Source organism: Drosophila pseudoobscura, chromosome 3 (genome assembly GCF_009870125.1).
Source record: "Drosophila pseudoobscura strain MV-25-SWS-2005 chromosome 3, UCI_Dpse_MV25, whole genome shotgun sequence".
NCBI classification, from domain to species: domain Eukaryota; kingdom Metazoa; phylum Arthropoda; class Insecta; order Diptera; family Drosophilidae; genus Drosophila; species Drosophila pseudoobscura.
This window is the reverse complement of record NC_046680.1, coordinates 9826824-9842705: the sequence shown is the minus strand read 5'-3', so window position 1 is coordinate 9842705 and position 15882 is coordinate 9826824. Positions and strand designations below refer to the sequence as shown.

The following is a 15882-nucleotide window of genomic DNA, read 5'->3' as shown; positions in this document are numbered from 1 at the left end:
AAAATCTTCAAGCAATTGTCTGCTTTCATTTTTAATTCTGTTTGCCATTAACACAATTATTGTTTAACTCTGTTCTTTATTCTTTGTACCAATGCCAAATCATTGAGTTGAATAACCAGCAGCTACATAATCGGAAGGGCATAGCAATGGCGAGTTTATTTATAAGATCTATCGATTGGATACATTAAAAAAGAAAAACTTTATGTTCAAAAGTCCTCGTGGTCGCGAAGCATTAAAGAAAAACCAAACAATTGAAATAGATGCAAAAAACAAAAGCGAAACAGGAATGGAAAAATCCAAAAGAAGCAAACATGACGAATGAATACAAGTTTAATAAAAGCGATAAAACAAAAGCACAAGTTTTTTTTGTATTTAAACAGAACTACGAAAAGGTGGAAGGGCTTCAAGGATTCGATACACATATGTATGTATGAATCGGTCCCTAATTTCGACTGAACTTCTTTCCATACCAGGCTGAACATATCAGCTATCGGAGCTGCCATTTCTTCGATGAAAAATAGTTGTAGGGGGAAAACCTTTGAATTTATCATTTTTATTCACTTAAAAACGTAGCTCCAAATACACTTATAATTTTACGGTGTTTAATATATGTATTATCTTTAAATGTACGTGTGTATGTGTATCCTTTATAATTATGTTTATAGAAACTCATTTATCGGAGCCACTCGCTGACACTCTCCACCGACAATGCACGAATGGTAAGAGGTGGTGCGATTTGTTTCGCCAATTACAATAGATTCGGATTCGGTTGGTCCAGGTGCACCAGCCTAGTCCCAAGTTTCAATGTGAATGGTATTTAGTATTACAATCCATGGCTAAAAGCGGTGATGGTATCGGTCATGTTTTGGAACTGCTATTGGATTTTGTATGTAGACTGAATGTATCTCTGAATTCCATGACGTTGTTTTTTTTTGCCGCGAATGTAATTTGTTTGCTTTATCGGGGTTTTACGGGGAAAAATTCATTTAAAAAATTGGGTTTTCTTTTTGTGTTTTTTGTTGTTGTTTAGCAGTGTAAAAACTAGAAATCTAACTGTAAAGATCATCATCGCCATTGTCGCCTGGCGAATTTACTGGCATATTGGTGCCGGACCCTGAGGTGTTGCCGGTTTGACCGGGGAATCTGCCACAGAGAGAGGGAGGGTTTTCGAGTTGGAAATCGTTTCGGAAGGCAATGCGGTATGTCAGTGTTGGCACTCACCTGAAGTTCTGTCCGAATCCACGGGACTGCTGCAAGGTCTGAGCAAACATCTCGTATTTCCTGATGTCGTTGTCCGACACAGAGCGGCGAGCATACTTCATGGCCTCCTCAAAGTGGGCGCTGGTGATCTCCGGCACTGGATCCTCCTCATCCATCTGTGGAGCGACAATATACCGATATAGAACAGAATAGGGATGGATATTCATGGAGATGCTGGTCACTTACATCCATTGCCGCGTTCTGGTTCTCGGCGCGGTCCTTCTCGCGCCGAATCTCAGCCTCGATTGCCTGTCGAATGGCCAGCTTACAGGCCCGCTGGCAGATCTCGGTCAAATCGGCACCCGAGAAGCCCTGTGTCACCTTGGCAATGTAGGTGAGGTCGACCTCCTTGGCCAGCGGCGACTTGCGCAAGTTGGCCTTCAGAATGGCCTCGCGCGACTTGTCATCGGGCAATGGAATATAGATGAGCTGATCGAGACGACCGGGACGCAGAATGGCCGGATCAATGATGTCGGGTCGATTGGTGGCTCCAATTATAAAGACGTTCTTCTTGGCTCCCATGCCGTCCATTTCGGTGAGGATCTGATTAATCACACGATCGGCAGCGCCGCCAGCATCGCCCACATTACCGCCACGGGCCTTGGCAATCGAATCGAGCTCGTCGAAGAAGAGCACACAAGGGGCAGCCGAGCGGGCCTTGTCGAAGATGTCGCGCACGTTGGCCTCAGACTCGCCGAACCACATGGTCAGCAGCTCGGGCCCCTTGACGGAGATGAAGTTTGCCTGGCACTCGTTGGCAATGGCCTTGGCCAGCAAAGTCTTACCGCAACCGGGCGGGCCGTAGAAGAGAACGCCGCGGCTTGGCTGCATGCCAAACTTGAGGAACTTGTCGGGATGCTCGACTGGGTACTGGACCAGCTCCTGCAGCTCCTTCTTGACGCTCTCGAGGCCACCGATGTCGGTCCAGGTGGTGTTGGGCACCTCCACCACGGTCTCGCGCAGAGCCGATGGACTGGACTTGGTCATGGCATAGCGGAAGTTCTCCATAGTCACAGCCAGAGATGCCAGCACTTCGGCATCAATCTTGTCATCCTCCAGATCAATGAGATCCATCTTCTCGCGGATTTGCTGAAGAGCAGCCTCCGAGCACAGCGAAGCCAGATCGGCACCCACATGACCATGGGTCTCTGCCGCAATCTGCTCCAAATCGACATCCTCGTGCAGTTTCATGTTCTTGGTGTGGATACGCAGCACCTCCAGACGGCCGGTCGCGTCGGGAATACCAATGTCAATCTCACGATCGAAGCGTCCGAACCGACGCAGAGCGGGGTCAATGGAATTGGGCCTGTTGGTGGCGGCCATCACGATCAGGTGAGAGCTCTTCTTCATGCCGTCCATCAGGGTGAGCAACTGGGAGACGATGCGACGCTCCACCTCACCGTGGGTCTTGTCACGCTTCGGGGCAATGGCGTCGATCTCGTCAATGAAGATGATAGCCGGAGAGTTCTTCTCGGCCTCCTCGAATGCCTTGCGCAGATTCGACTCGGACTCACCGGCCAGCTTGGACATAATCTCCGGCCCGTTGATCAGGAAGAAGAAAGCACCCGTCTCGTTGGCCACGGCGCGGGCAATCAGAGTCTTGCCGGTACCGGGTGGGCCGTACATGAGGATGCCACGCGGCGGCTTCACACCGATAGCCTTGAAGAGCGACGGATGGCGCAGAGGCAGCTCCACCATCTCCTTAATCTGGGCCAACTGCTTGCGGCAACCGCCAATGTCATCGTAGCCCACCGCATTGAGGGACTCCTCCTCCTCCTCACGCTTGATCGGGTCGCCATCGCAGAAGATGACCGTCTCGGGCGCCACAATGCAGTACGGCTCGGGATCGGTCAGCACCACCTTGAACTCAATGGGACGCATAGCAGCGCGAACAATGAAGTTATCCCCCATGTGGATGGGCCGATAGGCCTCCAAGAAGTACGGTTTCAGATAGATCTCGAAGAGATTGCCCGTGACGCCTTCGGTGGTGTCGTCAATGGGCAAGATGCGGACACGCTTCCCGTACTTGACATCCGGGCACGACTGCACCGAAACCACGTCCGACAGATGCACACACAGATTGTTTCGCACCACGCGATTCATGCGGATCTTCTCGTCGGGACAGGTGTCGTCAGAGAGCACAATGCACACGGTCTCCTTGCGACGCTTACCCTTCAGGATCACGGTGTCGCCGCGGAAAAGCTGCAGCTCGTCCATTTTCGCCTGTCAATGAAAGGGGTGGCGGGGAAAGGGGAGAGAGCCAGAGCATTGTAGTACAAAGGTCAAATGTTGAGGTTTCAGTTGATGAGACGTTGATGACGTGGCCCAGGGATGGCGACGACTTACCTGCGAAAGCGACACAACGGAGTTGTCGTCATTCTGAGCCTCCTCAACGATCAGGCGATTGGGCCGATCCTTTCGCTTCAAAATCGCCGTTGCGAGATCATCGCTGTGAGGGGAAAGAGTAAGGGAAACAAGAAATTTAGCAATCACGGTTTTCTCGATCGTGGTAATTCTCTGCCGCACATTTTAGAATGAGAGGTTTTCGGATTTGATATTGTGTTGCCCCCACTGCCCCCAGCCTCAGTCCACGGCGACTGCGACGATGACGGAGCATCTTTCCTAGTTGCATCCTCATCGGGATCCATGGAATTATTTGGGTTGTTGCTACCCTCGTTCTTGCTATATTTTCCAGCGCCAAAGAGCGGACGAGGATCATTATTCCCTCCCGACATGAGCGCGCTTTTATTCGATCCCTTGGTTGATCTTTTACTAGTAAACTACAACAAATGATAAGAATGATTATGATTTCCTGGCATACTATGATATCATTTTATTCCCTATAATACTTTGTTGAGCAAATCAGAAATTCGATAGGGTCAGATCCATTTTTTATTCGAGAACAGTCTTTTCCGTCTCCCCTCCCTCCCCACACGCATAAAAGCACGCTGACGCACCATCATCCATAGGGACTCTGCAGCATTTGCAGAGTCCGGAATAACAAGGAAAACAAAGAAACCAAAGGGCGGCCAGCCATTCCCATGCCACCAACAACAACAATCGCAGCAGACAGCAAATGGCGATTTTCTTAGCATTGGCCTAGTTTCGCAACAGAGTACAAGACTAAATACATATGTATGTAAGTACATAAGTTTGTTTTAGCCATGATATGTCTGTTTCTTTGAAAGAAAACCCCTCACGGCTCGTGGGAGAAGTCTCCAATTGCATTTTGCAACTTTCCTTCGCATATGTACATATGTGGCCTTTGCGTACTTTTTTCCGTCAGGCCAATGACTGCGCGAAATTGAAGCGCTGTCTCAGCGAATGGCCAGCCAGCGCTCTTTTGTCGGCATTCATTTTGAGCGTTGCAAATTTGCAGTTTATACACTTACCCCTTGGAGTCTGCCATGTTAAACTGTTTGTGGATTAACCGTGCAACTTAAATTTATAAAATTCGGGACTTCAACCTATTTAATTGCGCTTCAAATGACCAAAACTTTCTTAAAAAACCACCAAATTTTCGTGCAAGTGAGTTGCCTGCAGTGTGACCAGATGATGTATCGTAACAATATATCGTCCGACCCTCAGAAATATACCAAAATATACCGTCTCACTTAAAAAATATTCCGTAAATATATCGTCGGTTTAATTTGGACCTTAAAATTACCGAAAACTTTCTTAAAAAGTGAGTTGTCTGCAGTGTAACCAGAAAATGTGTCGTTAAAATATGCCGTCCGACCCCCAGAAATATACCAAAATATACAGTCTCACTTAAAAAATATACCGTAAATATATCGTCTGCTCAATTTTGACCTAAAAGAATACCGAAAACTTTCTTAAAAATCACAAAATTTTCGTGAAAATGTCTTGCGAGACCTGCCATTTGTCGTGTCGGCGTTGGCCGCTATGATACCAGGCTGGCAGCCGACGAAAAGTGCTGATTATAGGCTATTCTGACGACCATTGACCATCCATTTCGGGGATGAGCGATATCGTGATATCGATAGATTTGTGTTTCGATAGGTACAAACACGCACAGCTAAAAATTTAAATTGAAAGTCTCGTTTTATATACGGAAATATTTTTATTCCACGTTTTGTGCCTTACACTTGTATAAATACATATACATTGAATACAAAATATCCTTTGCTCCGCTGTGAGAGTGTGTGTGTAAAAACATTTTGCAAAAATTTGGTTAGCGCACAAAGTTATAAAGTATGTATATATGTTTGTGTGTAAGTGTAAAAATGTAATTTATAAACAAACTTCAAATGCATTTATATATTCAATCATTGGTTCGACGTATTCGATCGTTAATGGTTTGCAGTAATTGTTTGGAGAGTACAGAATTGTGTAATTTGGATATCTTTTTGGTTTTGATTTGGATACTTAGCCAGCATGCACGGACTGAAATGAAGAGAAAACAAGTGAAAATTAAACGAAAATCAACACAAAATCAAACAGGAAACCGAATTTGACATAGTTCTTGTCTCCAGGCTGCCATTCGTTTGCTACATTTTCTCTACCAAGTCTTTTGATTGCCATTTGTATAAGGTTTCTTTCTGCCGGCCGCTGCTGTTGCCATGCCGCTCGTCTCCTGCTGCTGCCGCCGGCTGCCCTTAGATAAATTCAGAATTGGAACGTACCCTAGATATATCCACGCCGGTCATGCTCTTAACCAGCTCTGGCACTTTGTTAACAATCTGCAAGATCTCGCCGGTCAGCTTAGCGGCACCGATGTCGCCCTGGCCGCTCGAAATCATCGTGATCTTCTTGGCCTGCGAGAGCGGGGCAGCCACCTCGGCGGCCACCTGTTGGGAATTGATATTGATTAATGAATGTCTCTGAAAATTCCTTATTTATAGTGCACTCCTCACCTTTGGCAGTGTGTCCAAGAGCATCTCCACCATGGCCGCCTCGCGGTACTCGCGGTAGGCCTCGGCCTTTTGGGCCATCTGCTCGGCCTCGGCCTTTGCCTTGGCTGCAATGGCGAATGCTTCTGCCTCCCCACGGATTTTGATCTACAGAGGAATGACAAATAAGGTTTGGTCTACTTGGGTGGAGTGCATCATGGATTGTGGTTTAACATTACCGATTCTGCCTCGGCTTCGGCTTCCATCACGACACGCTGCTTGTTGGCTTCGGCCAACTTCTCCATGCGGAACTTCTCGGCCTCGGCCGGGCGGCGAATGGTGGCCTCAAGCTCCCTCTCGCGACGCAGTATCTCCTGCTCCTGCACTGCAATCTCCTGTGTGCGCTCGATCACCTTGACCTGCATCTGCTCCTCCTTGATGCGCTGCTTGGTCTTGGCTGCCTGCAGCTCGTATGCCATCTCGGCTTCGGCCTTTTTGGTCTGCACCTCCACGTCGTAGGCGGCCTTCTTCAGCTCAAAGTCGCGCTGGGCCTTGGCGATGTCCGTGTCGTTAAGGAAGCGAGCAGCCATCCGCTGCTCCTCGGCAATGGCCTCCTTGATGTGGGCCTCGGCCCGTGCCTCAGCCTCGCCAATTCGAGCATCTCGCTTAACTTCGGCCGTGCGAGCCATGCCCAAAGAGCGCAAATAGCCCTGAAAAGGAACAAGAGCACAATGGTAAAAGCATTTATCAAACTTCTACAAAGACACAGGGGCTGGCGTCCGGCAGTAGGGAGCAGAAATAGTCTACACAGCAGGCTATACGCACCTTTGAGTCGCCCTGTGTCGTGAACGTAATTCCAAATGGACATGCAAGAGATACGCATATACAAAAGGTTAATCGGGAGACAAATGAAGTGACGTGACTAAGTCTACTCTAATGGTTTGGTTAGTTCAACAAAGGATAAAGTGCGATTTAGCTAAGGGATTGTGTAACGCTAGGACCGCACCTCTTCGTCGCGCAGATCTTTGATGGTGTAAGAGACGACGGTGATGCCCATATTGGCCAAATCGCTAGAAGCCACCTCGAACACCTGCTTGCTGAACTTCTTGCGGTCCTTGTAGATTTCCTCCACCGTCATGGAACCCATGATGGCCCGCTGGTGTCCCTCCAATGTGACCAGGGCAATGTGGTTGATCTCCGCCTCTGTCTTGCCCAGAAACTGCTCGCAGGCAGTCAGCAGCATGTCCTCGTTCTGGCCCTGCACCTTCACCTGGGCAATGCCCGTCACCGAAATGGGCACACCCTGGCTAGTGTACACGCAGGGACTCTCCACCTGGAGCGTCATCGTGTTGAGTGAGATTCTACAGTGGTTTAGGAGTTTCGTCAGAGTCGAATCAAGAGCGTTTATATTTTTGTGCGATTTACTTACCGTTGCACCTGCTGGATGGAGGGCCAGACAAAGGCACGGCCGCCGGGCACCAGGAGCGGCTTCATGTAGCAGCATCCTGCAAGAGATTATACAAAATTCGGTTTGTTTACAAACAAAAAGAATCAAATCGTCGGCAACGCCGTTCGCCAATGCGCGCGCACGGCATCGGAGTGTTCTTCTTCTTCTTGGCATCACAAGTAGTTGTACATAAAAATCAATAAGCACTGACGTCATATGAGGGGTGGGGTGCGATTTATTTTTATTTTGAAATCTTTAATCATTCCCAATTTGGCACTTTGATTGTTCACTGATTGTTTCAATTGGTATATGTAAGTTGTTATATTCACCCGAAACAACCAAAGCCTCGTTGGGGCCACAGGTCACAAATCCCCAGGTCATTTTAAGGAGCTCTATCAAACGGAGTCGAAGTCGGAGTTGTTTTCAGCCGCGCCTTATATTTCCAGACAATTGTTAATAATTTTATCTTTTTTCTCGTAGTTTGTAGTGCACTTTCCACAGGTTTTTTTCAATGTTTATCAGAGGGGGAGGACTTGTTCAAATATGTGCGTGAAAACTCCCCGTTATCGCGACCGGTTGGTTCCACTGAACCACTGACTCAAATAAACCTAGAACCTGAGTCAGTTCTTTATTTTTGTGATTGTTATCGGTGCGAGCAAAAAGGGGGGAAAATCTCAATCTCTGAGTAAGTGTATTTATTACGCTAGTAAACTTCAAATAAACTAGAGACAATACATTATAATTCGGAGCTTAAGATACTTGTAAATACGTGTAAATTAATTAAACTGAGTGTACCCGGGGACATTACTTTGGTACGGTACACATACATATATGAACTGAAGAACTGAGGACATTATGCACATTTATAACTAGTACTAGTACGAGAGAAGAGTCTGTCTTAAGTGCTAATCAAAGTACGTTGAAACAGTCGCATGGAGAGAGTGGTTATATCCTCAATGGCCAGACGAGGTGCTGTCCGTGAAGTACGGATGCTGCATGGCAGCCTCGGCACTGATCCGTTGATTGGGACGGCAGACGAGCAGCTTCTGCAGAAGATCGCGACCCTTTGAATTGAGTCTCGGCACCAGTTGGCTCCACGAAGTTATGGCTGGGAAGGCTGCGGACGGCAAAAGCGTCAGTTATTGCACAAAATGCGATGGAAGCCACACGGAATACTCACATGGAAGCGCAACGTAGTCGGAGAGATGGGACACACCGGGCCAAGAATCCTCGTTGGGTGTGCCGAGCACACGGAATATCTTCATTAGCTGATCGAGCACATCGGAGCCGGGGAACAGCGGACGCCCGGCATCGGCCAGCTCCGCCAGAATGCAGCCAGCCGACCACATGTCAATGCTTGTCGTGTATAGTTTGGCCCCGAAAAGAACGTCCGGAGGACGATACCACAGCGTGACCACCTCGGCCGAGTAGCACTTCACGGGGATGCCGAACGCGCGGGCCAGGCCAAAGTCGGCCAGTTTCAACTCGCCATTCTTGTTGATTAGTAGGTTCTGCGGCTTCAGATCGCGATGCAGCACGTTGTGGCTAAAATAAAGTGACGTGAGAACGAGAGGACTGGGGGTATATCTACACCACCCACCTGTGACAAAAGGCCAGGCCACGCAACAACTGGAGCATAAAGCTGCGACACACAGCCATATCGATTTCTCCGTTCAGGCTGTCGAAGTACTTCTTCAGATCCTGGTCGCAGTGCTCGAAAACGAGGGTCAGCTTCTTATCCGAGTGGAGGACATCTATCAGTCTGACGATGTTCTTGTGCTTCAGTTCCTGTGGGTGCAAAGAGCTTCAGTTTCGAGTCTCGCAAGGCCACAGCAAAAAATACCTTCAGCAAGCAGATCTCCCTTAGGGCAGAGCTCGGCACACCCTCATCGTCCTCGTCCAAACGGACTCGTTTCAGGGCCACTATCTCCATTGTGTCGCGGTTGCGCCCCTTGAAGACGGTGCCGTAGGTGCCCTCCCCGATCTTCTCCATCTTGTCGTACTTCTGCATCTTGTGCGATTGAATATTTGCCGAAGCCGTTCAACTGGGAAAACAATTTGCAAAACGGTGAGGATATGTGCAACTTTTTGTTTTTGCTATCAATGGAACAGATGTTGGGGTTGCCACTCTGCTATTCTGCGCTTAACAGCACGCTCGCTGGTATCTAACGGAACTCTTGTCTGCGCCGTACAGCACTTTTTGACTGTTAACAGTGCATTGTTTAAATTTAAATTCAAAATATATTTTTAAATGGGATTCGTGCAGTTTCCAAGGAGAATGTGAGTACTAAACTAAGCAGCATAAATCTTAATCTTACATGGCAAACGTTATTTACTAATAAGAATTTCCTTCTTCGTTTACTTTCAGTGAAAAATGGAATTTCTACCCGACGCTGATCTGATTTCGATCTTTGGTCTTCTGGACTTGAAATCCCAGCTGAACATGGCTAAAGTGCACTCTCGTTTCTACTCGCTAATGCCTTTAGTTTGGGGATCTAAAGTTTCCCTGTCACTGTTTGAATTGGAAATATCCAGCGGAGATCTGCGTCACTACCTATCCATAATCCGCACGAAATTACAAGTTTTACGGCTCAATATGATCAACCGGGAAAGCTTTGAAGTACTTACCAGCTACGTTTTTCCCAATGCACACGACTTTCGATTTTCAACAGAGTCATTCCATTTAAAAGATGCGGACATTCTGATGATAATTAAAGCTTTTCCACAACTGAGGACATTCAGTCCCGTTGGCCATTTTACAGGAAAATACTTTGCTTACATTCCGCATCTGGAGAACCTCAGAATAACCTACTGCGGTGGATTCGAGGGTAATAATCTAGTGCATATAATGCAAGCAAAACAGTTGAAAACCCTCAATCTGGACCTATTTGGCTGTGACGAAGACATCCTCGATATAGATTTACCCACTGATGGTATGAAAAGTATAGAGGTTCTGATATGTGACGAGGAGGAATTCAGTATATGGTTTATGAATAATTTGAAGCATCTTAAAAACCTAAAACAGCTTACAATCCGTGGAAAAAATTATCCCAGTAAGCTGCTCGATATCGCCGAAAAGTTGAAGGCTGTAGGTCGCCACAGATTAAAACAACTGGAAGTACACAACGCTTGCAATTCATATTTTGATGCTGAACGCCTTCAGTTGGATGTTGAAACATTCGTATTGAATTACGTTAAAAATCTGTTTCCTTCAAGGTGTAATATTACGCATCCCTTTCGCCACATCAAGCGTTTGCTCTTCTATTCGTGCAATATAGAAGATGCGGACTGCTTTGGACATTTCCTTCAACTCTGCAGGCACGTTGATGTGATTGCATTTGAAGACTGCAGCTTCGGATTTCAGCACTACACATTCTCAGCACCGCGAATCGCCCGGCATCGTGCAACAGCCCTCAACATGTATCTAGAAGGAACTACGTTTGTGAAACACTTCGAGGACGGTGCCCCGATGACGTGGAGCGTCGAGGGCGAAGACAGGTTGTTCAAGCTGCACCTAACTAAATCGAAAATCCACTGCGTTGGCCAGCGCAACATATCCATTAACTTTTATCCTGCTGAGACAGAAATATAAACCAGAAGTCTGCTCACATATCGCGCGCACTGTGCAAGTGGGCTGGTTCCACTCCACGACCCATCGAAGTGTTGTGTCATCTATTCACTCGCAGGGGAATTTGGCTGATTTTTGTTTGTTTTAGTTTTAGTTTTCACAATTGGGGCAATGCCTGATAGCGGTGTCGTCAGCGAGTACTGATATATGTACGTAGCGTAACCTTATCGAACGGCGATAAAAGCCGACTGCCAACAAGAGGGTTTACCTTAGACCTATATATTGCCATAAAAATGAATGAAACTTGTTTCTAATGACACATGTGGAATGTCATCAAAAGCCTGCATATATTCAGGATATACTTATGGATGCACTGATGTTTATAGACATAGCCTGAGCTTCATGGTCGATTCAAAAGCTAAAGAAAATACACTGCGGACTTTAAGTTTTCGAAAGCAATTTTCGTTTATAAATTAAAAAGGAACTTGAAACTTAGAGCAACACGCAGAGTCGTAAAATTAGACAATAGGATAGCTCTCTCAAGGAACGACTAGGTTCTGCCGTGAAATACTTGTCGGTGGTGCAGTATCTGGCGAGGGGGATGCATCAATACCGGTGGTCGGGGACCTCGTCTCCTGCCTTGGACGCCTCCTCAGCAATTGGGTCTCGAGTCGAGCCACCGGCGCCTCAACGAACAGATACATCAATGTGGAGACGCACAACGTTATACCAAAGTCCGACCAGAAACGAAGGATCTGCAAGGGAGAATCCAATTGGAAATGCTCGAAAAACAATGTCGTATTACCCAGTGACTTACTGCGTCGTAGTTGGAAAAATGCAGACTTGTCTTGCTGCGTGCCACGTTGACCGTCTCCACCATCAGGTGCCAGATGTACAGGCAGTAGGATAGCCTGGAAAGGGGCTGCCAGAAGGACCAGCTGAGCAGGCTGTTAACGACGGGCGCCACCCCATTCTGGCACGCCCATATAAGCCAGCACAGACTCAGGGGCCAGGCGATGCGGCAGCAGCACAGATAGAAGGCGCCAGCCAGCGGTGAGATCTCGTTTGCACCGGACTGCGTGTACGGATAGACGGCAAAGATCACAGTCGCAAGCAGACTGAGAGCAAGTATCCATAACACCAATGCCAGCCACTTGGAGAGGCGATGCCGGCGACCGCCCTGGCTGTGCAGATAGTAGCCGAAGAGCAGACCGATCAGCCAGGGCATGGCCCGGGCATGTGTCGTATAGTAAATAAGCCGCATCTGCGGACTGTCCTCCCCCAGGTTGCTGTGGTTAAAAAGAAGCTTTAGACCTCGGCCACTTCCCGACCAGAGGCCCCATTGAGACTCACCCGTTGCGGCTAAAGACCTGCAGCTCGTTCAGCATGATAATGCTGAAGAGGCAGGCGAAAAGCAGAAGGATGAGCAGAATGATAGCGCCGGCAGCCTTTCTACCCCACTTGTAGAGCGCGATCAGGAGGAGGGGCGAAATGACATATAGCTGCATGTCGACGGCTAAATACCAGGAGTGGCCTAGGCACTGCAATGGAGGCGAAATAGTCAATACAGAAACGTTGGGGAGTGAGGGTGACGGCTACCATCCGTCCAGGAGCGGCGTAGTTCTGCACGTAGAGCAAAGTGGCCCACCAGGTGTCACTGCAGAGCTGCGAGGAGGCAGTGAACTGTTTCCAGAGTGGTCCGCTATCCAGGCGTGGAAAAAGCGTCATGAAGAAGAGGACTGCCAAAGCCAGGACGGGGGTCAGACGCACCACACGGTGGAGGTACATAAGCGGAACATGAAGCCGTCCTGATGTTCTGAAAGGGTATTACGGAATATATATACTATTAAGTCTTAAAGTCTTCCCCAGCACGAGGAACACACCTCTCCAGCTCTCGTAAGGTGCTCATCACCAGCAGCAGGCCGCTGAGCAGAAAGAACGTGTCCACCGAGATGGTACCGCTCTGCAGCACCATGGAGTAGGGAGTCTGGGCCCAGGCAATGATTTCGTAGGCGTTCACATTGGGCGCCAGCAGCAGGAACATGTATCCATGGCCGAGTATAATCCAGATTATTGTCAGGCAGCGAATGCCGTGAAGGCATGGTATCACATGCTGCGATACCGTGCTTGAGATCTTCCACAGCTGGGGTAAGTTCTGTCGCAGCGAGAAGGAGCTCAGCAGTTTGTTCGAAGCTGTTATGGGGAATAAAATGGAAGTAGTTACCATACTATATGTGACATATCGACATGGATGCATTTTTCTAGCTATATACATATGTAGATACTTATCAGCTTACCTTTAGCACGGTCAAGGAGGGTGGCTAGGAAAACCAGAGCCGTCAAGAGGACAAGAACAGCACTGCAATATTAAATATGATGTTTAGAAATAACACATTATTGGGTAACTAATAATAGGTTAAAAGTCGAATGCAGTCAGAAATATAATTAAACATTATTAAAGGGTTTTAAAACCTGTTTCATTGTTCGAATGTTGTCATTGTTATTCACATCAAGCCGGGGGTATACTTCAAACTCAACCTGTTACTCAAAAGCGAATTGTGCAATACTTTTGTAAACAAAAATTTAATTAAGTTCGGCGCGAGTCAACGACCTCTCCCGATCTCACCTTCAACTTCAAACAACTCAAACAAAAATTATTGGTGGGCTCTGGCTCATCCGATATCTGTATCTGTGCTTTCCCTTTTATCCATTACGTCAGTCTCTGCTGTTTGTTGCGATCCATCTGTACTTACACAGCGAACCAGTCCAGTCCGGTCATGCGCTCGCCCTCAGCCACAGCGCAGTTTTGTTCGTGAACCAGTGTGATTCCCGTATCCAAGTCCGGATTTTGGCCGAAAATCTTCTGGAGGTAGTCGTTGATCCAGCGGTTGAGCTGGGCAGCGCTGCAGGCGGCTGGAATACAGGTGCCAATACCCAATGTTAGGGAAGCCGACCCCCCCACCGACTCCAGCATCAGACTCTCGAACTGAATGCTCGTCAGGCAGTACTTGGTGATTCCGCTGCCGATTGGGCCCTTGCTCAGGCAGGACTCATAGTTGCCCATGTCCATAAAGTGGCCGTACAGCAGGCCGTGCGGAAACTTTCCCCAAGAGTCCAGGACTGCCAAACGGTGATTTTGAGGACAGAAGAATGTGGGTCAGTAGCAGTAGCAGGCAGTAGCGGTAGTAGCAGATGTCTTACCACGCAGAGCAGGAAGGGCTTTGGCCTCTGCCGCCAAAAGCAGGAGACGCACTTCCTCCAGGCAGGCTGCCTCGGAGCCGCTTGTGCTGTTCTCACTGATGGCTTCACGAAGGACTTGATAGCCAAAATTGCTCTGCTGCATCCAGGCTAGCAGGTCGCCCGAGCTGTAGGCGCCTACAGAGCCGAGGCCGGAGCCTACGCCCAGGGCTGCCAGGAGCAGCCACTGCCCGAGCGTGGAGCAGAGTGACGATCGTAGTCGGGTAAAGGCCATGGCCGTGTGCTCAGGCCGTGACAATGTCGTCGGTATTTATACAGTTGACTAAGGCTGAGCTATTGCCTGTGATATTGCTCTGTAGCTGTTGCTGATACGGCTCCATCTAATCGAAGTGGCTAGTACTTGGGCCATTGGTGTTGCAACGCCTTACTGACTCTAGGGACTCTACTGGCTGGCCGTGCAGCTCGCTGATAACTGCCGGATTCTCTGGTTGTACTTTATCTTGGACCACTCAAGCTAACCAAAGAGCGGGCAGGCATCATCTCTTTATTATTTTGCTCAGTATGTATGGTAGTATGCTCTCAGATAGTGGTTATGACGATGGGCTTACCTCACGTAATCATTAATGAATTGGGTCGTTGACCGATATAAGTGCCAAATTAAATCCAATGCCATACCTGATGAATGAGGTGCTGATGACGAGCGATACTTAACTAATTGGTATACTCTGTAATTGTAGAGTACAAGTGATTTTTGTACGTTTGTCGAACTGTAACCCCCTTAAAGACAGAAGAAATCGTATATCCTATATGTACTCCTGTTCTTCATCAGCATGCATTTCCGAATCGATTTCAAAATTAACACTGCCCCACTAAAAGATGACAAAAATACATTATTTATGGCTTTATTTTGTTTAAGTTTTGATGTTACATCAAGTCTGAAAGTGGAAACTCGTACTCGATTTTGTTTCATGCTGGAGTAATAACATGCCTAATTTTTGTAATCGTCTCTTTTCAGCGTAAAATGAAAACCCTAGCAGACTCTGATCTGATTGCGATCATTAGTCTTCTCGACACCGTAAATATATTTCCTACGAGATGTAATATGCTCCTCCCTTTCAGCATTTCTTCTTGCTCTATAGAAGATGTTTCCTTCCTTTTTAAAACACTACGATACCGTGATGTGGCGTTTAGAGGGGGGCCACAGATTGGCTAAATCGGCTGCGTCGAGATCCCAACAAACATTACCTTTTTTTTGACCTGAGACGGAAATAACTGTGGTAAAACCAAAATAACCTTTGAATGAAATTTAATTTTTATTTAATTTGCAGCCAATGTAGTTTATAGTAATTTCGTTAGTACAATATAACTTATGCTGTTGGATGAGTGGTTCCAAGTCGCGATTGTCTCTCATGCCAATCAATAGTTCTCTGCTAATGCGCGCCAATGTTTGAAATGAAGGATAAACATTTAAAAATCAGTATAATCGAAATGAACAGGTGCCTTGGGCAGACTTTGATTGATAAGTGGTGTGGGTGTTGTTCAGAACTATCGTTTGG

At 47.4% G+C, this 15882-nt stretch overlaps 5 protein-coding genes across 15 annotated transcripts; 1 reads left to right on the top strand and 4 right to left on the bottom strand.

Moving 5' to 3' along the window:
- Nucleotides 1-619: 619 nt before the first annotated feature.
- Nucleotides 620-4823, bottom strand: TER94 (Transitional endoplasmic reticulum ATPase TER94). 2 transcript variants are annotated; one of them, XM_001360659.4, is made up of 5 exons: nt 4653-4823; nt 3607-3709; nt 1447-3483; nt 1222-1376; nt 620-1143 (listed from the first exon to the last, which is right to left on the bottom strand). In XM_001360659.4, the coding sequence occupies exons 1-5, from the start codon at nt 4667-4669 to the stop codon at nt 1050-1052; spliced, it is 2406 nt and encodes an 801-aa protein (XP_001360696.2). In that variant the 5' UTR covers nt 4670-4823; the 3' UTR covers nt 620-1049. The 2 variants fall into 2 exon arrangements, with proteins under 2 accessions (XP_001360696.2, XP_015039591.2); XM_015184105.2 differs by lacking the exon at nt 4653-4823 and adding an exon at nt 3787-4008.
- Nucleotides 4130-15800, top strand: LOC4804075 (uncharacterized). Of its 9 annotated transcripts, none has more exons than XR_004468850.1 (3): nt 5162-5475; nt 15342-15401; nt 15466-15800. XR_004468850.1 is itself a non-coding variant. In XM_033378553.1 (2 exons), exon 2 carries the CDS (start codon nt 9935-9937, stop codon nt 11150-11152), a length of 1218 nt encoding a protein of 405 aa, XP_033234444.1. In that variant the 5' UTR covers nt 4130-4395; nt 9929-9934; the 3' UTR covers nt 11153-11573. The 9 variants fall into 9 exon arrangements, 5 of the variants coding, with proteins under 5 accessions (XP_033234444.1, XP_033234443.1, XP_015039589.2 ...); XR_004468851.1 differs by lacking the exon at nt 5162-5475 and adding an exon at nt 8153-8245; XM_033378553.1 differs by lacking the exons at nt 5162-5475; nt 15342-15401; nt 15466-15800 and adding exons at nt 4130-4395; nt 9929-11573.
- Nucleotides 5497-8157, bottom strand: Flo1 (flotillin-1). 2 transcript variants are annotated; one of them, XM_001360658.4, is made up of 8 exons: nt 7890-8157; nt 7543-7618; nt 7120-7474; nt 6939-6950; nt 6353-6823; nt 6138-6281; nt 5907-6071; nt 5497-5667 (listed from the first exon to the last, which is right to left on the bottom strand). In XM_001360658.4, exons 1-8 carry the CDS (start codon nt 7939-7941, stop codon nt 5650-5652), a joined length of 1293 nt encoding a protein of 430 aa, XP_001360695.2. In that variant the 5' UTR covers nt 7942-8157; the 3' UTR covers nt 5497-5649. The 2 variants fall into 2 exon arrangements, with proteins under 2 accessions (XP_001360695.2, XP_015039590.1); XM_015184104.2 differs by lacking the exon at nt 6939-6950 and having other exon boundaries at nt 7890-8156.
- Cdk5 (Cyclin-dependent kinase 5) lies at nt 8239-9691 on the bottom strand. Its single transcript, XM_001360657.4, has 4 exons — nt 9404-9691; nt 9161-9348; nt 8741-9105; nt 8239-8677 (listed from the first exon to the last, which is right to left on the bottom strand). The coding sequence occupies exons 1-4, from the start codon at nt 9569-9571 to the stop codon at nt 8514-8516; spliced, it is 885 nt and encodes a 294-aa protein (XP_001360694.1). The 5' UTR covers nt 9572-9691; the 3' UTR covers nt 8239-8513.
- LOC6898357 (nose resistant to fluoxetine protein 6) lies at nt 11569-14802 on the bottom strand. Its single transcript, XM_002138374.3, has 8 exons — nt 14330-14802; nt 13882-14248; nt 13426-13487; nt 13012-13321; nt 12728-12944; nt 12482-12669; nt 11946-12417; nt 11569-11883 (listed from the first exon to the last, which is right to left on the bottom strand). Exons 1-8 carry the CDS (start codon nt 14598-14600, stop codon nt 11668-11670), a joined length of 2103 nt encoding a protein of 700 aa, XP_002138410.2. The 5' UTR covers nt 14601-14802; the 3' UTR covers nt 11569-11667.
- Nucleotides 15801-15882: the final 82 nt, after the last annotated feature.